Genomic DNA, 24,716 nt, shown 5'->3' with positions numbered 1-24,716 from the left:
GTCTGGTTCACTAAGCCCTTCAGTGAAGTAAATCAGCCATACTCACCCAGTTTGCCCAACATGTGACTCCAGACACACAGTAATGTGGTTGACACCCAACTGCCCTCTGAAGATCAATCAGTACTAAGCATAAACAAAGAAATGAAACCATACAGACAGTCTGGTATTGACTTGGGCACCGAAAACAAAACAACAAAAACAGCCCCATCGATTCTACAAAGTCTTCTTCACTAACAGCTGTGAGACCTGTTTCACAGACTAGTCAAGCAACAGCCTGTGCTAGTTTGTAAGGTATGTTTCTGTGACCACGTCCCAGAAACCATCATCACTTCCCCAGGTTTGTCTGTTCCCAGATACAGGACTAATGTAGCTGATTATATAGAATCAGGAGGGGCTGCCCTGGGAATCCTCAACAATGACTGAGGACCTCATGAAGTCTCATGGTGTCAGGTCAAACATGGGCAAGGCAACCTCTGGCTGATTACCACACACTGTTCCCCTTTAGCTGATGAATTAGTACTCAATCAACAAAGTATGATATCTCTACATGTTCTGAGTTTAGAAAGCTATATGGAAAGTAAACTGTGAGCAAGACATGCAAAGGCTGGCAAAGAATAGGGACTGATTAAGATAGACTGGGCAAGCTGGATATAATATGAGGGACCATGAAATTATCTGCTTTGGCAGGATAAATGGAAAAGATTAATACGGAGATGAAAGCAAATGATGGGATTCAGGGAGACTTTGATTTCTTTTATATCAATCATAGAGGTGTAGCACGCAACTAGAAAGGCTAATAGTATGCTTGTCTTTATTGCTGTGGGAGGGGAGGAAGGGGGTTGGGTACAGTAAGCTCATCTTGCTACAATTGTGTAAGTCTATAATGACACCACACTTGGAATATTGTGCACAGTTGGAGATTGATTACCTAAGGACAGATAAACATACCTTAGGGATAGATTGGAGAAATGGCATAATACATTGTCTGAAGATTAAAGAATGAGAAGTGATATGACTTAAATGTGGAAAAATAAGCAAAATCTTGATCGAGTAAGAACAGAGAAGTTGTATTTTGCGCCTGGCTGATGCATTCAGAACTAGGTCCTAATCTCATAATAATTATCAGCCATTTAGGAGTGAGACGAGGTGAAATTTATTTACTCAAAAAGTTATGGATCTTTGGAAATCTCTGTTCAAGTAGACTCTTTCTGCTAAATCATTATGTAATTTCAGGCTGAGATTGATAGATTTTTGAATATTAAGGGAATAAACAGTTTTGGGAGCAAGGTGACAAAATGCATTCGATGCAAAAATTCAATCAATTCATTTGAAGAAGCTCAAGGAAACATTAACCCATTGTTATTCTGATTGCTAACACTCTTATGCCCTAATGATACCATTTAATATTAATAGGAATGTCTACATGCATATATTTGAAACAGTTAATTTTAGAACCTAGCATTTGATATAGATGTGTGAATCAATAACTATCAATAACATAACTGGTATTATATTGTTTCAAAAGTAACAAGATTTCCCTTCACAGCTGACAATATTTGACTTTCTCTTCAAATTATGGCCGGACTTTTTGAACTTCCGACATAGTGTTGCCGATGAGAGCATCCTGCCAACCTTGGAAAGAAAACTAATGAGGAAATATGTAAATGTCAAAAGGAGCGTGACATCAGAGAGCTCAGAGCAGGTGATATGTCAGAATTATATAAGCTAGAATGGTAAACTAAAATGGAGCACAGAAGATGACTATTCAGTCATTTAGTAATAAATGCTGGAAATCCTATTGAGTTGGACAGCTTCCATGGAGAGACAGCAAGCTAATGTTTCAAGTGAAGATGACTTTTCAGCAGAACTGATGAAGAGTTATCTAGACTCCCGTAGATGCTGTCTGACACTGTACTGTAATTTTCTTTGTTCTTTATACATGAATGGGCAGGGAGCAGAGGGATACAGATCCTTGGAAAATAGGCGACAGGTTTAGATATAGTATCTGGATCAGCACAGGTTTGGAGGGCCAAAGGGCCTGTTCCTGTGCTGTAATTTTCTTTGTTCTTTGACCCACTGTGATCTCCAGCATTTGCTACAGATTCAAGCATCTGCAATAATTTGCTCCTACATTCAGTCATTGAGTCTGCACTCTCTGAAAAAGCAGTCAATTAGGTGCACATCCCAGTTTTTACAAAAAAATTCAAGTATGTTTCCAAATCTCTTTTCAAAACTTACTATTAAATCTATTTCCATCACCTCATCAGTCTCTGCATTCCAAATCTGGATACAAATTCCACAAAAAATCTTTCCTACATGTCTCCCGTTTCTTTCACCAATCATCTTATAACTATGGAGACAGCTCATAGAATTATGAGCACTGAAGGAGGGTATTTGATGCACAATGCTTATGTCAGTTCTTTCCATGTGCAATTCTGCTCATCCCTTTACCTCACACCCTTTCCCTGGCAGCCCATGTGTTTACAACTCCCTTTTGAAAGTTACAGTTGACTTAGCATGTTCAGTTAGTTATGGCAGATCATAACCACATTCTACATGAAACTGCTGTTTCTCATGCCAACATTCGTTCTTTTGCCATTCACTTCTGTTTCCTAAGACCATAAGAACCAGGAGCGGGGGTGGGCCATCTGGCCCTTTGAGGCCGCTTCGCCGTTCAAATATGATCAAGGCTGATCTTTTCATGACTTCAGTTCCACTTACCCACTCTTTCGCCATAACCCTTAATTCCTTTAGTATGCAAAAAAATTACCTATCCTAGCTTTAAAAACATTCAATGAAGAAGTCTCAACTACTTCACTGGGCAGGGAATGCCACAGATCTATAAACCTCTCTGTGAAGAAATTCCACCTTAATTCAGTCCTAAATGGGGTCCCCCTAATTTTGAGGCTATGCCCTCTTGTTCTAGTTTCACTTGCCAGTAGAAACAATCTCCCTGCTTCTGTTTTATCCATTCCCTTCATAACTGTACATGTTTACAAGATTCCCCCTCATTCTTCTAAATTCCAATGAATATAATCCCAATATTCAGCCCCTGCTCATAAGCCAACCTACTTAACTCTGGAATCAACCTTGTGAATCTCCTCTGCACCCCCTTCAGTGCCAGTACATCCTTTCTCAAGTAAGGAGACCAAAACTGCATGCAACACTCCAGGTGTGGCCTCACCAGCATCCTATGCAGCTTTAACATAAACTCCCTGCTTTTAAATTCAATCCTTCGAGCAATGAAGGACAAAATTCCATTTGCCTTCAGAATTACCTGTTGCAACTGCAAACCGACCTTCTGTGATTCATGCACAAGGACACCTGGGTCCCTCTGCAAGCAGCATGCTGCAATTTTTTACCATTCAAGTAATCGTCCTTTTTTCTGTTGTTCCTACCAGAATGGATGACCACATTTATCAACATTGTACTCCATCTGCCATACCTTCACCTATTCACTTAAACTATCTATATCCCTCTGCACACTTTGCTATACCACTCATCTTAGTGTCATCCACAAACTTTGACACACTATAACTTGGTCCCCAACTCCAAATCATCTATGTAAATTATAAATGATTGTGGTTCCAGCAGTGATCCCTGACTTACACCACTAGTCACTAATTACCAACCAGAAAAACACCCATTTATCCCTATTCTTTGCTTCCTGTTAGTCAGCCAATCCTTGATTCATGCCAGTACGTTGCCTGTAAAACCGTGCACTTTTATCTTATGCAGCAGCCTATTGTGCAGCATCTTGTCAGATTCCTTTTGGAAATCCAGATACACCACATAGTATCTTCAAAGAACTCCTGCATTCTGACATTGAGAAAAGAATCTCTCAATCCATTTTTGTCCAGATTCATGATTTTGAACATTTAATCAAATCTCTTTCTCAGCTTTCTTTCTAATTACTATAGCCCCAGTTTATCTAACCTACTCATATAACTGAAGTACCTTATTTCCAGGAACCAAACTTGTAATGTTTTTGAAGTGTCTCCAGTGTCATCAGTTGTGCATGAGCACAATGAGTTGAGGCCGAATTATTTGTCTTATAATGGCCCACCATAACTTCTTTGCCTTTACACTCTAGGCACAATTTATAAAATGGATGACATATGCTTTTTTTAAACCATATTCTCTACCACCTTAAATGATTTGCATCCATATTTGCCGTATTGGTTACCCCACCATCTTTAGGATTGTACAATTTAACTTCCATTGTCTCTTTTAGTTCTTCTTCCCAAATTGAATTACTTGCTTCAGAAAATCATCTGTCTCTGACCTTTACATAATTACTCTTCCAGTGAATACCCAGGTATTTGAAGTCCTATATCATGACTATTCCATTGTTTTGCACTTCTGTGTAATTTCCTATCTATTTCTTACCAGTTCAAAACATAAGCACAGTGATGTAACAGAGATAATGGGAACTGCAGATGCTGGAGATTCCAAGATTCCAACCTGCCTGCCCTGGTCGAACCCATCGTCTCAGCCTGCTCCTGCCCCACCCAACTCATCTCCACCTATCTGGACTCCATTTTCTCCCCTTTGGTCCAGGAACTCTCCACCTACGTCCGTGACACCACCCACGCCCTCCACCTCCTCCAGGACTTCCAATTCCCTGGCCCCCAACACCTCATATTCACCATGGACGTCCAGTCCCTGTACACCTGCATTCCGCATGGAGATGGCCTCAAGGCCCTCCGCTTCTTCCTGTCCCGCAGGCCCGACCAGGCCCCCTCCACCGACACTCTCATCCGCCTAGCTGAACTCGTCCTCACACTCAACAACTTCTCTTTTGACTCCTCCCACTTCCTACAGACTAAGGGGGTGGCCATGGGCACCCGCATGGGCCCCAGCTATGCCTGCCTCTTTGTAGGTTACGTGGAACAGTCCCTCTTCTGCACCTACACAGGCCCTAAACCCCACCTCTTCCTCCGGTACATTGATGACTGTATTGGCGCCGCCTCTTGCTCCCCAGAGGAGCTCGAACAGTTCATCCACTTCACCAACACCTTCCACCCCAACCTTCAGTTCACCTGGGCCATCTCCAGCACATCCCTCACCTTCCTGGACCTCTCAGTCTCCATCTCAGGCAACCAGCTTGTAACTGATGTCCATTTCAAGCCCACCGACTCCCACAGCTACCTAGAATACACCTCCCACCCACCCTCCTGCAAAAATTCCATCCCCTATTCCCAATTCCTCCGTCTCCGCCGCATCTGCTCCAACGATAAGACATTCCACTCCTGCACATCCCAGATGTCCAAGTTCTTTAAGGACCGCAACTTTCCCCCCACGGTGATCGAGAACGCCCTTGACCGCGTCTCCTGCATTTCCCGCGACACATCCCTCACACCCCCCCCCCCCCCCCCCCCCGCCACAACCGCCCCAAGAGGATCCCCCTCGTTCTCACACACCACCCTACCAACCTCCGGATACAACGCATTATCCTCCGACACTTCCGCCATTTACAATCCGACCCCACCACCCAAGACATTTTTCCATCCCCTCCCCTGTCTGCTTTCCGGAGAGACCACTCTCTTCGTGACTCCCTTGTTCGCTCCACACTGCCCTCCAACCCCACCACACCCGGCACCTTCCCCTGCAACCGCAGGAAATGCTACACTTGTCCCCACACCTCCTCCCTCACCCCCATCCCAGGCCCCAAGATGACATTCCACATTAAGCAGAGGTTCACCTGCACATCTGCCAATGTGGTATACTGCATCCACTGTACCCGGTGCGGCTTCCTCTACATTGGGGAAACCAAGCGGAGGCTTGGGGACCGCTTTGCAGAACACCTCCGCTCAGTTCGCATCAAACAACTGCACCTCCCAGTTGCAAACCATTTCCACTCCCCCTCCCATTCTCTTGATGACATGTCCATCATGGGCCTCCTGCACTGCCACAATGATGCCACCCGAAGATTGCAGGAACAGCAACTCATATTCCGCCTGGGAACCCTGCAGCCATATGGTATCAATGTGGACTTCACCAGTTTCAAAATCTCCCCTTCCCCTACTGCATCCCTAAACCAGCCCAGTTCATCCCCTCCCCCCACTGCACCACACAACCAGCCCAGCTCTTCCCCCCCACCCACTGCATCCCAAAACCAGTCCAACCTGTCTCTGCCTCCCTAACCGGTTCTTCCTCTCACCCATCCCTTCCTCCCACCCCAAGCCGCACCCCCAGCTACCTACTAACCTCATCCCACCTCCTTGACCTGTCCGTCTTCCCTGGACTGACCTATCCCCTCCCTACCTCCCCACCTACACTCTCTCCACCTATCTTCTTTACTCTCCATCTTCGGTCCGCCTCCCCCTCTCTCCCTATTTATTCCAGTTCCCTCCCCCCATCCCCCTCTCTGATGAAGGGTCTAGGCCCGAAACGTCAGCTTTTGTGCTCCTGAGATGCTGCTTGGCCTGCTGTGTTCATCCAGCCTCACATTTTATTATCACAGTGATGTAATGTTTCCTCAATTGTTTATTAGCTCTAATCAAGTAAATATATCATTGATCCTTTTGGATATCCTATATCTCTGGCACTGTAATATTCTCCCCATCAAGACAGCCACCCTCCTCACTTTATTTCTCCATTTGTTTCCAAGCCCAGCCTACTTTGATCCAGCTCTCCTGTTTTTATAACAATATGTATCCTTGCGACTTCCAATGTCTGGAGCTTGGCAATCTTATGCACCATCTATTGATAGACATCTTCTGAAAGCCAAATTTAAATCATTTTGCATTCTGTCTCCCTTTGACTTCACCTAATACGTTACTGTTGTTTAATACAGTCTCTCCCAATTCTTTGTCCACCTGTTTTTCTTCTTGTCTGATATAACATCATCCCTGCCTCATCAGTTCATAGTCTCTGCAATATCACAGGCAAAGTACCCAGCCAGTCTAGGGAGTCTGGGGTGGGGAGGGGACGATGGCCTAGTGGTACTATCGCTTGACTGATAATCCAGAGATCCAGATAATATTCTGGGCACCCGGGTTCGAATCCCGCCACAGCAGATGGTAGAATTTGAATTCAATAAAATATCTGGAATTAAGAATCCAATGAAGACCATGTGTTGATTGTCAGAAAAAACCATCTGGTTCACTAATGTCCTTGAGGGAAGGAAACTGCCAACCTTACCTGGTCAGGCCTACATGTGACTCCAGACCCACAGCAATGTGGTTGATTCTTAACCACGCTCTGGGTAATAAATGCTGCCTAGCCAGCAACACCCCCATCCTGTTAATGAAATTTTTAAAAAAGTTAAAAAAAAGGAAGTACGTTGTTGCTAACCCCATTGAAGTATAATTCAACTGACCTGTACTGGTCTGAACTCCTTCAAACCTGGTTCCAGTTTCCAAGTAAACTAAATGTCTCCCTCCCACATTATCTCTGCAGCCATACATTCATCTGCTTCATTATTGTACATTCACTAATTTGTGGCACAGAAAGTAATTTGGAGATTGGTTCTTTAGCCCGCCTCCTTCCAAGTTCCCACTTATCTACCTGTGATTTTATTTTGCTACCTCTGTGGTTGACATGGTTACATTAAGTAGAAATGCTGGCTATTTACCCTTTCCCATCAGAGTGCTTTGCAGCCAATCAGTGCCATTCTGAATTCTGGCATCTGCTCGTGTTCATGGGTTACTGCTAATCTCACTGCATTTTTCAAGTGTTAAGTTACATGAAGAGATTACATGGTATCAGATTGTATGCCTGGAATTAGAAGGTTAAGGAGCGTTTTGATTGAAGTTCTCAAAAGATTAAGGGGAACAGATAAAGAAGGGAGATAAACATTATTTCCTCTGCCTGGGGTTGAGGGTATAGTTTAAACACGAGAGCCAGACTTTTCAGGGGAAGAATTAAGAAACACTATTCAATACAAAGGAAAGCTTCGAATACTCCCCTGCAAATGGAAATTGATGCTAGCTCAACTTCAATGTTTAATTGTGACCTTACAGATGTTTGTTGTCCAAAGTTATGGAGAGATATAATTCAAAGGTGGTATATGAAATTTGGCCACACATCACCCATGATCTCATGGAATGCTGGAACGGGCTCAATGGGCTATTCCTTTGTCCTGTCAGTGCACTGCCCACATACAAAGAAGGATCCCATCCCAAAACGTTAACTTTCGTGGCCTGCTGTGCTGTCCAGCTCCACACTGTGTTGTCTCTGACTCAAGCATCGGCAGTTCTTGCTATCTCTGAGTGATCTACGTCCTAGTGTCACAGTGTTTGTACAGTATTAAAAGAAGCCCTTCATCACATTCGGTGAACTTACGAATAATGCAGTCAAGTTTTATGAATGTGGTTTGTCCTAAAAAAATGTATGCTGGCTCTCTTTTACTAGCCTGTACTTGACCAAGTGGTTGTTAATTTTTTCCAAAATATTTGTTCCAAAAGCTTTCCCAGCTTCGATAGTAAACCGCCAGGTTTTTCTGTTCTCCCAAAGGTGTAACTTGCATTCATCCTGTACCTAAGGAGGACTGGAAAATTATAGTCAGAACCACTGGAATTTCTACTCTCTCATATTTCAGAACCCTGAGAGGATGGTTCAGGATGCATTGTGTTTGAATTGTGTTTATGAGATCAAGATGTAAAATCAGTTTGGGTGGAGATACAGAATAGTAGGGGAAAGAAGTCACTAGTGGGAATAACCTTCAGGTCCCCTAAAGCGATCATAGCATGGGATAAAGTATACAAAAGAAATATTAAGGGCTTGTGATAAACTGATGACAGTAGTCATGGGTGACTTTAAACTTCATATAAACTCTAAAAATCAGATTGACAGTAGTAAATGAGAAATTCACACATAGCTTTTCAGATAGTTTCTTAGAGCAGCATATTAGAACTACAGAGGGGGCACGTTCCTTTAGACCTGGTATTATATAAAATGTGACAAGATTACTTCATGACCTCATCAATTAAGGCATTTCTGTGTAGCAGTGACCGCACTATAAATTGAAAGGGAGAGGTTTAGGTCTAAGACAAGTATTTTAATCTAAATAAGGACAACAATGTGGGCTTGAAAATTAAGCTAGTTAAAGTGAACTCACATATTAGATTGGGAATAAATCAAGGCAACAATATAACAGACATTCAAGGGAATATTTCAGAATACTCAAGAAAGTATATTCCAATGACGAAGAAAAATTCTAAAGAGAGTACCTACCGTCCATGGAAAACTAAAGACATTAGGAAATGCATCAATATTAAGACAAAGAATATAATTGTTCAAAGATGACTGACAGCGTAGATGATTAGTCAGAAGATAAAGAAAATAACTTGTGTGTTAATTAGGTGAAAGTAATTAGAATATAAGTAGCAGATGGCTAGGAATCTAAAAATGGATACCGGCATTTGTATAAGTATTTTGAAGAAACAAAAATAAATATGTTGGTCCTCTAGTGAGTGAGAATAGGGAGTTAACAGTAGATAATATGGAAATGGCAGATGAAATGAACAAATATTTACTTCTGCCTTCACCACCAGATACAAAATAATTTCTGGTAGTAGCTGTAAATCAGGAAGTGAAAGGTAAAGAGGAACTTTGTGAAAATACAATCATGAGGGAAGTGGTATTATGTAAATTGATGGAGCTTCAGTTGAAAAATCTTTGGTACCAGGTGGACATCATAATAGAATCTTAAAAGAGGTTACCAATGAGTTAGTAGATGCATTGGTGTTAATTTTACTAAATTCCATCAATTCAGGAAAGGTGTTTTGGACTGGAAAGTAGCAAATATAACCCTTGCATTCAAGTACGCAGAAAACAGAAAACTACAGCCTACTTAACTTAATATCTGTCAAGGGGAGACCATTACAATTGACCATTAAAGAAACTTTGACTATTCACTAAGACTCAAGATGATCAAGAAAATTCAGCATTTTGTGAAAGGAAAATCATATTTAACCATTTTATTGGAGTTATTTGAAGGAATAACATACTGTGTGGATGAAGGGAAGCACAAGAGACACTAGTTTTTGATAATATGCCATATCAAAGGTTATTGTGGAAAGTAAAATCTCATTAATAGGGGGCAATATATTATAATAAATTGAAGGTTAACTAGCTGGTATAAAGTATGCATAAATACTTCTTTTTCTGCTTGGTAGAATGTGATGAATGTACTCCTGCAGGGGCTATGCTGGGGCCAAAACATTTTATAATTTGCATCAATAACTAAGATGATGTGTGAAGGCAGGTAGCTAAAGTCATGGATATTCGATGTTGGAACTTATTTGACAACAATATTTGTAATTCTTTTCCTGAACACAACAGGCAGAGGTAACAATAAATCCTGGGTCAGTAAAAATAAATCAGAAAAGCCCTTACAGATATGCCAGGGAATATATGTAGGTTTAGTCAGTGAAAAGGTTGAGAGCCTTTTGGCCAGAAAGTGTCCTCATACAAACCTATCTTATCATCTTGTATCATGTAATATTGCAAATGAATAATTTCATTTCTCATACTCCACTAAGTTGTTGGTGTTGGTTATGTTTCTATGAGAACTGCTGAGTTTGAAGGATGAAAGCCTTACTATAGAAACATTTCTTTAAACAGCAACTAACATTGGCATACAGGTGCATTTCTCAAATATATGTGACACTGACATCCCGAGAATGAATATGAAAAGAAAAATCAAATGTTGCACCATCATATGACTTCTGCCAGTTAGTAGGGCAGTATTAGAGGCCTGATAATAAATATGTCATTTCCAATTGATGTTGTGACAGACTAGATCAAAGTTATGAAGGTCCAATGTAATTCCCATCTTTGCCAAGTGAAATCCCAAGGAAGAGGCACAGTTGAATTTTAAAGTATTTATACATTTAACTGCATTGTAACTGTACCACCTGAAAATGGTATTTGCATTTCTGTGTCACTCACTGAAAATAGCTGTATTTGGTTTTCTTTTGAAGGATGTTATGTTGGGTGCAAATGAATTACAGTTTGAGAGCAGAAAGCCCAGCATAGGTCAACTATCTGAGAAGAGTGAAGATAGTGAAAGAAGAAACAACAGGTAATATAACCAAGAATGGTTGGAAATATTTAGCAAGTCAAGAAGTGTGTAAAGAAGATACAGAGTCATCCTTTCAGACTGAATGTGGAGCATTTATGGGTGGGAAGGATGGAGGTAGTATCAGGAATGGGGCTGCTTGGGAGGAATGGGGTGACAGTGCTAAGTTGATGGAGGGGTGTTGGTGCTTGGGATGGTGTCCAGGTGAGGAAATTGTCAATAGAGGTATGTGTGCATTGTCGTTGGGAGGGTTGGAGTGTTGCAATGCTGGAAGTCGAGGGGTAAAGGTAAACAATGTTATGGGTTAATTGCATGAGTATTGCAGCGAATGGACGAGTATGAACTATCAAGACGAAGGAATGGTGGGTGAGCAATTATGAGGGAGGTGGGGGAGTGAGAATTATTGGATATCTGGAAATGCGGGAAGCATAGTCAGTCATGCAAGAAGATAGCTAGCCATTGTTGGGAATAGTGGGATAAGAGGGTAACGTTGTCAGGAGTGTGGGAGAGAGGTGAGAATTTTCAGGGGTGAAGGAGAAAGCATGAGTATTTTCAAGGGTGCAAGAGGGAGGGTAGCAAGGATGGAGGTGGTTCAGGAAGAGGTTGAGCATTGACAGGTAGGGGAGAGAGAGTTAGCAATGTCAAAGGTGTGAGAGAGAGGGTGAGCTTTGTCAGGGGTGAGGCAGAGAGGATTGAGCATTATCATGGAGGTAGTAGAGAAATTGAGGCTGTGGCAAAAAAACAGGACAGGACCGAGTTGCTGTTCCTTATGTCGGGTACAGACACAATGGGTTGAATGACCAAGTTCTATGTTGCAACTCCATGTGTGTGTGAAAGAAAAGCAATGGATCCCTTGGGGATCACTGTCCTTGTGATTTACCTGTTCTCCAGACTGTGAATAACCAACAAAAAAAAACTCTGTTCTTCAAACATTCTTTTTAAATTTAAGCTGACCCTCTTTTATTTGAAACTTTTTCAAAGTTTTCTGATAAGTTTAATAATTCGGTTTTTCTTTAAATTTTCCTTGAGGATTGCAGGTTTGTGTACACAAAAACAAATCAATATATCTTTTTACAACTGTTTATTTTTCTGTCCAACTGTTCAACAGTAGTATGCACCTCATGGGGCCCTATTTTTCTCTTCTTTGGCTTTCTCCTGCAGTTCATGTAAGACTACATTGTACTGGTCATTTCCTGCCAGTCTGTGCAGTTTTCTTGCCCTTGTTCTCTCCATTCTGTCTGGTTGTCCTGAAAAAAAAACATTTCCCATTAGGGAACTTTTGTGGGCCTTCATCTGGAAGGTATTTGTGTAAATTGAAAGTTCTTTATTTAAAATCATAACAAATATGGGTTTAACTGCAAAAGCCCATTATTTAATAGGATCGTGATTTTTCTGACTATGGTGTTATTTGAACTTTGCCAGCTTCCCCTTGCTTTAGTTGATCAAAATTCTGTTTTAAATATATTCAGTAACATAGCTTTGATTGCTCTCCAAGGAAGATAATTGTAAAGAATAAAAACTCTGAGACAAGAAACTCCTCCTCATCTCCATCTCAAATAGAAAATAACATTTTTAAAAGTATCAACAGTGTGGAGTTGGCTGAACACAGGCAGCATCAGAGGAGCAGGAAAGTTGATGATTAGGGTCAGAACCCTTCCTCAGAAAGTGAACTTTTCAAATGTCTGATATGTTAAGATCACAGTATCTTCACAGCCAAAATGTTGAAATACACATTTGCTTGGCCCAGTGGTCATTCTTAGAGCTATCCCAAAGGCTGCCCTATGACTACTGGAAGGCTAACTCCTTAACCATAGAGTAAGAAGGACTGAGTAGACATACATTCTGGTTCTTACTAAGGGATTCTTTTGCTACTTGATCATGTTACCTATCTTCTCCAGCGTGTCTGTATTGAGACCTATTTGAAGGATGAAACCATATAAGACACAGAAAACATCATATTTAAGATAAAAAAGTGTGGAGCTGGATGAATACAGCAGACCAAAAAGCATCTTGGGAGCACAAAAGCTGATGTTTCGGGCCTAGACCCTTCATCAGAAAAAGACGTGTTTGTAAGCCCTTATTGTAACATGCTCCTGATTAGACTCGGCATTAGAAACTTTGAAGAATGCTAATGCTTTGTGCCAGTCAGATGCCAATATTTGAATTTAGTTGATTTTAACTATCTTCCAAACTTTTCGGTCAGTTATTTAATGGAGACATGCCAGCTGACACATAACAATGAACCTTAGCAGGAAAATAACAAATTCATAAGGTTACTCCCAATCTCCTGTGATGTTAAACATTGTAAGCTGGAAAACAACGCTAGAGTTGATTTTAAGGACCGCAGCCTGACATAAATGCAATATCAAAATCCTGAAAATAGCATTGGGTCTTATGTTTGAGCTGTCTCTCACCTGAATCAAATGGGTATTTTGGTCACCCACCTACTTGTACTAAGATAACTTGAAAAGAACCAATGTAAATAGGGTGGTAAATGGCCTAACAGCATCTTCAGGTTGGAATCATCCCATTTTTGCCATTTTTTAACAACAAATAAATTTACTTGCTGATAATATAGATGGATAGAAGTAACCATATCTTTGTTCTGTTTTTACAGGAAACTAAGCCAAACTAATTCAGGCTGACAACTGAAAATAAACTTGACTAAAACCCATGAATTAAAGTAACTTTACATCTGAATGAAGCACTTCCATTTTTTCCTCTCTTGAAACACACAATTCCTCAAAATTATTATCTTTAACTGAATGTTTTGATGTTTATAAAAATGATGTGAAACTGCCTCACTGAACCATTCATTCTTACAATGACTCTGGAACTGAATCTCTGATCTGAAAGTCCTCACAGGGAGTAGTGTTTGCAAAGGCTGCACTCTTGAGACAAGCTGAAGCTCTAATCTAGAGCATCCCAATCTGCATCTCATGAGATAAAATATTGGAGTCAGAAGCATTGAAGCAGCAAGATTACTTGGGATTGATTTCTGGCAGCCTTAAGATCCACTTTGAATGCTTGTGTTTCTTTTCCCCTATCAGTGTGCATGGACTAATCCACTCATTACAGCTAATCCAAATAAGACCTGTGAACAGATAAGTTTTTTTCTGAAAAGCCCAACATTAAAGCAGGGAAGCAAGTAACAGGGAGTGGGAAATGGGGAACAATGATGGGGAATAGAGGTTGGAAGGAGATGAGGATGCTGAAAGGGGCATGTATGTAGGAATAGGCCTTTTGGTCCTTTGGGTCAGCTCAGCCACATGATCATGGCTACTTATCCAACTCAGTATCTAGTTTTCTCCTCATATCCTTTTACCCCTTCAGTCTGAAGAACCATATGTACATCTTTCTTGAAAATCTTCAATGTTTTAGCTTGTCAGAGAGAGTTCAGACCAACAACCCTGAGTAAAGAAGGCTGTTTTCATCTTGTTCTAAAAGGCCCTTAACTTAGACAATGACCCCTGGTTTTAGACTCCCTGTTCATTAAAAACATCCTTTCTATTTGTACCCTGTTCGGCCCTGTTAGTTTATAAGGTTTTAGCAAGTTTTGAGAAGATTTGTACCTCAAGTTGAGGTTCTGATGTGAGTTTGCTCGCTGAGCTGGAAGGTTAGTTTTCAGACATTTCGTCACCATTCTAGGTAATATCAGTGAGCCTCCAATGAAGTGCTGGTGTTATGTCCCGCTTTCTATTTATCTGTTCAGGTTTCCTTGGATTCCTTGATGTCATTTCCTGTGTGGGTGATGCCACTTCCTGTTCTTTTTCTCAGAGGATGTTAGATTGATTTGGAGCCAATGTGTTTGTTGATGGAGTTTCGGTTGGAATGCCATGCTTCTAGGAATTCTCGTGCGTCTCTCTGTTTGGCTTGTCCTAGGATGGATGTGTTGTCCCAATCAAAGTGGTGTCCTTCCTCATCTGTATGTAAGGATACCAGTGACAGTGGGTCATGTCGTTTTGTGGCTAGTTGATGTTCATGTATCCTGGTGGCTAGCTTTCTGCCAGTTTGTCCAATGTAGTGTTTGTCACAGTTCTTGCAAGGTATTTTGTAGATGACGTTTGTTTTGCTTGTTGTCTGTATAGGATCTTTTAAGTTCATTAGCTGCTGTTTTAGTGTGTTGGTGGGTTTGTGGGCTACCCTGATGCCAAGAGGTCCGAGTAGTCTGGCAGTCATTTCGGAAATGTCTTTGATGTAGGGGAGAGTGGTTCTGGTTTCTGGGCCCATTTTGTCTGTTTGTTTGGGTTTGTTGCTGAGAAATCGGCAGACTGTGTTCAAGCAAAACGAACGTCATCTGCAAAATACCTTGCAAGAACTGTGACAAACACTACATTGGACAAACAGGCAGAAAGCTAGCCACCAGGATATATGAACATCAACTAGCCACAAAACGACATGACCCACTGTCACTGGTATCCTTACATACAGATGAGGAAGGACACCACTTTGATTGGGACAACACATCCATCCGAGGACAAGCCAAACAGAGACACGCACGAGAATTCCTAGAAGCATGGCATTCCAACCGGAACTCCATCGATAAACACGTTGGCTCCAAATCAATCTACCATCCTCTGAGAAAAAGAACAGGAAATGACATCACCAACCCAAGGAAACCTAAACAGATAAATAGAAAGCGGGACATAACACCAGAGCTTCATCGGAGGCTCACTGATGATGTTACCTGGAATGGTGACGAAACGTCTGAAAACTCACCTTCCAGCTCAGCGAGCAAACTCACATCCAGTTTATAAGTTTCTATGAGATTCGCCTCTCATTCACCTAAATGCAAATGAATATGGTTCGAACTGAGATAGTAGGAACTGCCAATGCTGGAGAATCTGAGATAACATGGTGTGAAGCTGGAAGAACACAGCAGGTCAAGCAGCATCATAGGAGCAGGAAAGTTTGGTGTTTCGGGTTGAAGCCCTTCTTCAGAAATGGTTCTAACTAATCCAGTTTTTCCCAATCTATCAGTCCCACCACTCCAGGAATCAATCTGGTAAACCTTCTTTGCACTCCCTCAACGGTCAAAAATTTTTTGTACTTTATCAATAGCTGGAATAATTGGGGGAAAGGGTTTTTATGAAGGTAGTAGGAGAGTTAGGGGTTGAAAGAGAGAGATGAGGGAACAAAGATAGAAGATGGGATAAGAAGGGGTTGAGTGGGGTTTGATTAAGGGGACATGGGTGAAGGAGGTGGGAACAGTGGTGTAGATGTGCAGAAGATGGAGGTAGAAAACAAGGGAGGAGGAGATGGGGCAACAAGTGCGTGAATTGGGAGTGAAAGAGGTGGAAGCTGCAAAGTGAGTGGGTGAAGGATGTGGCAAATTGGAGTGAAAGAGGGAGGAGATGATGTGGGTCAAAAGGAAGATATGGGAGCAAAGAATGGGGAAACAGCAGGGCAAAGGTATTTATCGTGTCCATGGAGAACTGATTCCTGATGATACAGATCAACAGACAGCCAACTGTAGATCTGCAGAAAACTGCTGCAGTGGTATCTAAAGCCAACATGCCAGTGGTAGTCAGGGACAACTCACCTAAACAGTTTATTAATTGTTTTGTGACACAAACTGCAGTCTTCTGGGGAGGTTGTCCAGCAGTGGTAAACATCCACTCCTAATGATACAACATCTTCAATCCATTTCAAGATATTTGAGCACCGTGTGTTCTGAAAAGTCACATCTGACTCAAAATATTAACTCTTCTTATCCACAAATGATGTGGATATGTTGGTGTAGGACTGGGGTGAACAAAGTCAGACATCACATGGCACCAGGTTAAAGTCCAACAGGCTTTTTTGAAAACACAAGCTTTCGGAGCCTAAGAATTCTGTGTCTGATACTACCTTTCTCACTAACATAATAAATTTTAGATTCGGGAGATGTCAGCATGGTTTTTGTGAAAGGGAAATTCCCTTTAATCAATTTGCTAGAATTCTTTTCAGGAGAAACATACAGAACAAAGACTTTGCACAGACGTGTCTTTTTCGGATGGTAGGATGTAATGAGTAGGGTCCCACAAGGGTCTGCGCTGGTCATTCAGTTTTCATATCAAAATGGCTTTGGTAAGGAGATCAGAAACATGGTGGCTAAATTATTGGATGGCACTAAGATAACTGGGAAAGTATATTGTGAAGATGATAAAACAAAAATGAGAACTAATATAGACAAGTAGGCAATAATTTGGCAGATGGAAAATGGAGAAATATGAAGTTAATCCCTTTGGCATGGAAAATAAAAGGTTAAAGTATCATTTAAATTTAGAATGACTGCAGAATTACAAAGTATAGAACGATCTAGAATTCTGGTGTAAGAGTCACAAAAATCTGCAATGCAGTTACAACCAGTGATTAAGATAAATGGAATGATGTTCTTTATTATGATCAGAACTGAACATAAAGGTGTTATATAGGGCATGTTGAAACCATATCTTAAAAATTAAATGCAGTCCTGGTTTTCTTAAGGGTGTAAATGCATTGGAGGTGATTTACTAGACTGATATTTTGGATTAGCAGATTGTCATATGGAGAAAAATTGGATAGACTGGACATGTTTTCATTGAAATTTGAAAGAGCAAGTAGTGACTTGATTGAAGTTACAAGTTGCTGAATGGTCTTGCCAAGGGATGTGAAAAAAATGTTTACTCTGGTTGGTGAGTGCTGACCTAGGAGCACAGTTTTAAAATCAGAAGTTGCCCTTTTAGGACAAAGATGGGAGGACTTCTTTTTGGAGAACTGTATGAATCTGCCTTCACTGCCTGTTGAGGTGAAGAGTTTCAATGTTATTGAACGTTTATAAGGTGGATGTCATTACATTCTACTTACACAAGGGAGTCAAATGTTGTTAGAGGTAGATGGAAACGTAGACAATGGAACACAAACAGATCAGCCATTATTTTATTGAATGACAGTGCATGCCTACTTCAGTTTTTAACTTGTATGTTCACTCATATGATACACACCCTACAAGTATCCATCTAATGAATACCCCTCCTTATCCTGTGGCTGTAATAGCTGAAGGCCAAAAAAATTTCAAGGCAGACACCAGTGCAATGAGTCTGACCACTCAGCTGGATGAAAAACACAATGTTAGTTCTAATAACAAATGAAGGTGAGAATTCACACATTCCTGAACGGTACAGCTCAATAGGAAACATTTACACATGGAATAGAATTTTCCCCCTTCTGTCTGAACACCCTGGCTTAACCCTTGATGGAGTGTAAAACGGTAAAACTGCACCCACTCTGATGATTCTGGTCACAGTGCTACTACCTACAACTGTTTGATAACCTCCATTCTAAGTCCATGTATTCTTTGGGTCTTCCTCATGATTGCTCTTTCAGCCAAAATTCACCCCCTTATTAAAATATACCCACAACATTCTCCTATTAATGCAAAAAGAGAACCTACGCAGTAACCATGGAAAAGTATAAGCTGAGAAAAGTGACATACAGGCCAAATATAGTGCATAAAAGTGAGCGTATAAACCCAAGAGTAGATACCTCTTTCTTGCCTGAATATTCTTCCCTAAGCTTATAACCCTAATACTGCATCAGAAACTTGGACGGACCTTCTAAACCTCATCAAAAGAGGCATATCCGAGCTCTCTCTTGAGCCAAGATTTGCAACTTGAGCTGAGCCCCGTAAGCCATAAAATCTGAATGAAAAAGCCTTTGCAGTCTGGAACATTCCTTGCACAGTCTCACAAAACTCAGTTTAGTCCCAGGGTGATTTGATTCCAAAGCCTTCAGCTTAACACTACATCCTATAAACACTTAAACTTTTGTCCAAAATAATATTTCTTTCTTTTGCCCCTTTCACAACAGCTTTTTCAACCAAATGTACCCTCTTGAAAGTAATTAGGATATTTATTGTATAGTATTTTTACCGTACCAGCTGGTAGAAATGAATAAATATACTAATGTATGAATTTGGAGCAAGAGAAGGCCATTCAGGCCCTTGAGCCTGCTCTCCCATTCAGTAAGATCATGGATGATTTTGCTGCAGCGTCAACTTCACATATTAGCCTGCCCCAGCAAACATATGGCAAGTAAAACCTAGATATGCACCTTCTCAGAGCTGAAAAGTGGCACATAAAAGTGGAATAAAATGTTAGAAGTCAGGATATAAACATCAACCAGTTTCCCCTTGTTCAGCCAGCCAACTCAGTGTCCTTTGTTAGAATATGCTGATGAAAACCTCTGCACTGAGCCCCCGGTTCTAGAGCACACACGTGAGTTTGTGGATTACAGAAAACATATTTGCATTGGCACAGGCCAGCAACAAATATTTTATGAAAAAGTAATGGTGATAGGAAGCTATCATCCGAAAAGGTTTTCTGGACCTTAAAGTCACTGACTAAAAACACTGTGGTAGACTTGTATAGAACTTTGAGGGTTTTATCATGTTTGCTCCACTTTTCACTGCACTAAAATGCAGGATACGAGTTGAACTTTGTGAGGAATCTAGGTCTAATATCCTGAAGAAATGTAGTCCACGGCCATTAAATAGGCCAATGAGACTACTGCCAGTAATTTCATTCTGTGTAATAGACAAACTAAGAGAGAATGCTGTGGTGCTCATGTACAATATCTCTCAACATCAAAACATTGTAATTGAGCACAATATTTTGAATGATGAGAGATTAGTAATTTAGCGCTCAGGGTACTGTAATGCTATTGGAACAGGAAATAATTGTGAAATGCTTCAGATAATTCTGTGCAATGTGGCTTTGAACATTTTAAAGTATTGGACGTGAAGCCAGGATACACTGGGGACATGTTTTGCCTTTGGGTTCATTTAAGGTAACAGATGCGATTGTGAGCTTTTATCTATGATGAAATAGAACTGTTTCTGAAGTCATATTTGCAGAGCTCTCAATCCAGGACTTTTACTCATCGCCCTCTACATTACTAATATTCGATAGAAGGTTGCGGAAGTTGGTTTATATAAACCCTGCTTCATTAGTCAGACTCTCCTATCAATGCTATATAAATGTTATGGTTAGGTTCTGGATATTAATGACAGACGAGGACTGAAAACCAAACGTGGAACAAAAATACAAATGCACATTCGGTAACTCTTTACATAGATAATATTCACGTGGTATAGCAAGACTCAATTAGAACAGCCTATTAGGTCCCACTCTAGCATCATCTGAAGTGACTGATCATGCAGCTTAGCTATCGGCATTTAGCTATGAACGCTACGTAATTTACATACCTTCACAAGTCTTTCATTCCTGTCCGTCAATTATATATACTTTCATCCTCCTCCTATTGTTCTTCGACCACCCCAAAGTCACTATTGGCTGTCTGAGTCAGAAGGAAAAGCATTACAATGGCTTGGCTAAAGTGCATAATATTTGCTTCCCATGGACAGGTAGGAGAACACTCATTTAGTAGAGAAGGATGTGAACTAAGAATGATAAATGAGCAAAAGGAATCAAAATTGGCCAGGTTAGTTCTAGTCCCAGACCTCTTTTTGTTTCAAAAATATATTTTATTCATAAAAAGTCTCTTTGTATACATACATTGTCACAAATGCAGTTCAGTTCTGTACAAGTGCATATCAAGTAAATAAACAAAACGCTGAACTTTGACTCCATCCAAAGAGCCAAAGACCCCTCTTATACATACAATACTAACATTTACATACATTTGAGACACTGGGAGGGTCTGATAACTGAGCAGAACCTTCAGCAGGAAGATCTCAAACAGTGGTTTTTCCCACTGCACCTTGGCAGCAGCTGCCCCAAGCTTTAGTGGTCCCTCAGCACATAGTCCTGGTTCTTGGAATGTGCCTGTCTACAACACACAGTCAGAATCAGCTCCTTGTTCTGGAAGACCAACAAGTTTTGGGCAGACCATACAGCATCTTTCACCAAATTTATGGCCCTCCAGGAGCAGTTTATGTTAGTCTTGGTGTGATCATACAGCTAAGCACAGTGTACCGTCTCATGGGTCTGCTCAGGACAAACCTCAATAAAAGGCATTGCATCTTTCTCCAGACTTCCTTTGCAAAGGCACATTCCAGGAAGAGATCAGCCAAGTCAATCTCAACTACATCTTCCTTCTACAGCTGCATCGAGGGGAGCATGTGGTGGTGTGGACCAACCAGGTGTACATGAAGAATCTCTCAGGTTTTCTCCACAGGCTGCATGATGTCTTGATGCAGATCCGGACAGACTCATCAGGGCAATGTGTACCGGTTTCTGTATGTTCTTTTGATAGTTGAAGCCAATTGCATGGTCTGCATGATGTTAGTGCCCTTTCAGCCTTATCTAACTGGCTTCTGTGACACCTGCTTGGGGCATGTTCAAGAGACTCTGGGACTGCGCACATAATCTCCTACCCATTAGAAATTCTGAAGGAATCAGACCATTATCTAAAGATATGAATGAACAGTTAAGCATAGTCATATTGATGATATTTTCATCAAAAACCTTTCTGGTTGTTCTCACCATTGGCCTGTGGGTATTGAAGTGAACCACTAAATGTACTGCTAAAAAGACATTTTTTGAACCTTTCTATTAACTATAAAAGATTTATTTTACCTTTATATTGGTATTCTTACAAATTGTCCCCAAAAGATCAAAAATTTTGTCAAAAAGAGCCTGTTCAACAAAATTCAAGTTCTGTACTACCAAATGACTATTTGTAATTAGTTTGGTTAAGCTACGCAAAATGTTGAAGTTCATTGACTGAGAGATTAACTAGGTCACCACAAGTTGCATTCTAATAAGGAACTGAGATAAATTCTTTAAGTTTTCGATGTTAAACATGAATTTTGAAGCAAGTCTAAATTATAATGCTATTTTTCAATTCACTCCTCAAAGCAAACCTAAGACTCAATTATTTATGCACTAAAGTACAAATCATAATATTAGATATCTAGATAACAAATATAGCAGTCTTGGGGTACTGAGGGTTCCTTCTCTTTCACTCAAAAGCTGTGATTTTGAGACAACACTGGTCTTGGTAGTCAAGGAAGTTGCATTCAGAACAAATCCAAACACATTGAGCATCGACGGGCTGCACCTCCTTTAACCTATTTCAATGGTAGATTATAATTATCCATACCTGCAGACTGTATCATGGATGTAGAACCATTCAGAATTTCTGAATAAACTGTAAAGGATCATCCCCAGAGATAAACTAAGACAACTTTCTTACTCCTTATGAGTTGGATGTGAGAGGTTGCCTGTCTGCCTTCCAATGAGTTCATGTAATCATCAAAGTGACAATTTTCAAGGACTTCAGGAGGAGAATTTTACCAGAATCTAAACATTAACTCAGTTTCTCTCCATACAAACACTGTTGGGACTTACTGAGATTCTCCAGATGTACCTGTCAGGCTGTATTCTGTGATCCATGGTCTTCACTCTGATATATGAATCCTAAGACCACAACTAAGACATTGACGTCCCTGTAATGGTTTATGCAAAAAACTATAACTTAGACAGTACCTCCCTGTAGTGGTCTAACCCCAAGACCATAAACTAATTGACATCCTTGTCATGGTCTAATCCTAGGACCATAACTAAGTCATTGACCTCCCTGTCATGGTCTAATCCTAGGACCTCTCCCTCTATCCCTAGTTATTTCAGACCTCCCCACCGATACTCTCCTCTCCACCTATCTTCTCTTCTATCCATCGTTGATCTACCTCCCCCTGTCTCCTTATTCATTTCAGAACCATCTCCCCATCCCCCTTTTCCGATGAAGGGTCTAGGCCCGAAACGTCAGCTTTTGTGCTCCTCTGACGCTGCTTGGCCTGCTGTGTTCATCCAGGTCCACATTTTGTTCTCACCATAATAAATACATTGACCTCCCTGTCACGGTCTAACCCGAGGACCATAACGAATACATTGACCTCCCTGTCACGGTCTAACCCGAGGACCATAACGAATACATTGACCTCCCTGTCACGGTCTAACCCGAGGACCATAACGAATACATTGACCTCCCTGTCACGGTCTAACCCGAGGACCATAACGAATACATTGACCTCCCTGTCACGGTCTAACGCGAGGACCATAACGAATACATTGACCTCCCTGTCACGGTCTAACCCGAGGACCATAACGAATACATTGACCTCCCTGTCACGGTCTAACCCGAGGACCATAACGAATACATTGACCTCCCTGTCACGGTCTAACCCGAGGACCATAACGAATACATTGACCTCCCTGTCACGGTCTAACCCGAGGACCATAACGAATACATTGACCTCCCTGTCACGGTCTAACCCGAGGACCATAACGAATACATTGACCTCCCTGTCATGACCAGAAACATGGACAGTACCTGAAAGACTGCACTGACTCGCCCTGAGCCGCTACACTGCGCATGACCGCTCCGCCCGCCCACCGGCGTATTGGTGATGTCACCACGCTATTGGCGTGCTGACGTTGAGGCGGCTCCAGGCGGAAGTGCGCACGAGCGGATGCCCTGGCCCCGAGTCAGGCTCGAGGGTTAAGGATGGAGCCGGGGACCGAGGCTCAGACCCAGACCCAGACCCAGGCCCAGGCCGGAGCTGAGGGAGGGGCTGTGCTGCATATCGTGGTAGTCGGTTTCCACCACAAGAAGGGTTGTCAGGTAGGCGGAGTTTGGCCGTTGGCAAGGGTTTGGGGGTTAGGCTGAGTGTTTCTGGGGCGGGGGGAGTAAATGAGTATGTGTGACTGGGGGGGGGGGGGGAGAGATCAGAGTGGGACAGGGCGGGGGGGGGGAGAGATCAGAGTGGGACAGGGTTGGAGGGGGGAGAGATCAGAGTGTGACTGGGCTGGGGGGGGGAGAGATCAGAGTGGGACAGGGCTGGGGGGGGGAGAGATCAGAGTGTGACTGGGCGGGGGGGGGAGAGATCAGAGTGGGACAGGGCTGGGGGGGGGAGAGATCAGAGTGTGACTGGGGGGGGGGGGGGAGAGATCAGAGTGGGACAGGGCGGGGGGGGGGAGAGATCAGAGTGGGACAGGGCGGGGGGGGGGAGAGATCAGAGTGGGACAGGGTTGGAGGGGGGAGAGATCAGAGTGTGACTGGGCTGGGGGGGGGAGAGATCAGAGTGGGACAGGGCTGGGGGGGGAGAGATCAGAGTGTGACTGGGCGGGGGGGGGAGAGATCAGAGTGGGACAGGGCTGGGGGGGGGAGAGATCAGAGTGTGACTGGGGGGGGGGGGGAGAGATCAGAGTGGGACAGGGCGGGGGGGGGGAGAGATCAGAGTGGGACAGGGCTGGGGGGGGGAGAGATCAGAGTGGGACAGGGCTGGGGGGGGGAGAGATCAGAGTGGGACAGGGCTGGGGGGGGAGAGATCAGAGTGGGACAGGGCTGGGGGGGGAGAGATCAGAGTGGGACAGGGCTGGGGGGGGAGAGATCAGAGTGGGACAGGGCTGGGGGGGGGAGAGATCAGAGTGGGACAGGGCTGGGGGGGGAGAGATCAGAGAGAGGGACAGGGCTTGGTGGGGGGAGAGATCAGAGAGAGGGACAGGGCTGGGGGGGGAGAGGTCAGAGTGGGACAGGGCTGGGGGCGGGGAGAGATCAGAGTGGGACAGGGCTGGAGGGGGGGAGAGATCAGAGTGGGACAGGGCTGGAGGGGGGGAGAGATCAGAGTGGGACAGGGCTGGGGGGGGAGAGATCAGAGAGAGGGACAGGGCTTGGTGGGGGGAGAGATCAGAGAGAGGGACAG

General features: G+C 42.5%; 2 protein-coding genes across 5 annotated transcripts in view; both read left to right on the top strand.

Annotated features, from left to right (window-relative positions):
• Positions 1 to 13,734, top strand: part of LOC125451535 (regulator of G-protein signaling 22-like) — a 169,275-nt gene extending 155,541 nt beyond the window's left edge. Inside the window, exons 24-26 of the mRNA XM_059645773.1 lie at positions 1,547 to 1,702; positions 10,932 to 11,032; positions 13,647 to 13,734. Coding sequence (XP_059501756.1) covers positions 1,547 to 1,702; positions 10,932 to 11,032; positions 13,647 to 13,674 — 285 coding nt within the window. The 3' untranslated portion in view covers positions 13,675 to 13,734. The remainder of the gene's footprint in view (positions 1 to 1,546; positions 1,703 to 10,931; positions 11,033 to 13,646) is intronic.
• Positions 13,735 to 23,452: 9,718 nt separating this feature from the next.
• Positions 23,453 to 24,716, top strand: part of avl9 (AVL9 homolog (S. cerevisiase)) — a 79,324-nt gene continuing 78,060 nt past the window's right edge. For all 4 annotated transcript variants that reach the window (XM_059645769.1, XM_059645771.1, XM_059645770.1 and 1 more), the window contains exon 1: positions 23,453 to 23,635. In XM_059645769.1, the coding sequence (XP_059501752.1) occupies positions 23,519 to 23,635 (117 nt within the window). In that variant the 5' untranslated portion in view covers positions 23,453 to 23,518. The remainder of the gene's footprint in view (positions 23,636 to 24,716) is intronic.

The sequence above is a fragment of the Stegostoma tigrinum genome, chromosome 5 (genome assembly GCF_030684315.1).
Source record: "Stegostoma tigrinum isolate sSteTig4 chromosome 5, sSteTig4.hap1, whole genome shotgun sequence".
In the NCBI taxonomy this organism is placed as follows: domain Eukaryota; kingdom Metazoa; phylum Chordata; class Chondrichthyes; order Orectolobiformes; family Stegostomatidae; genus Stegostoma; species Stegostoma tigrinum.
The sequence above is the reverse complement of the archived record's forward strand: the minus strand, read 5'-3'. Positions and strand labels throughout refer to the sequence as shown.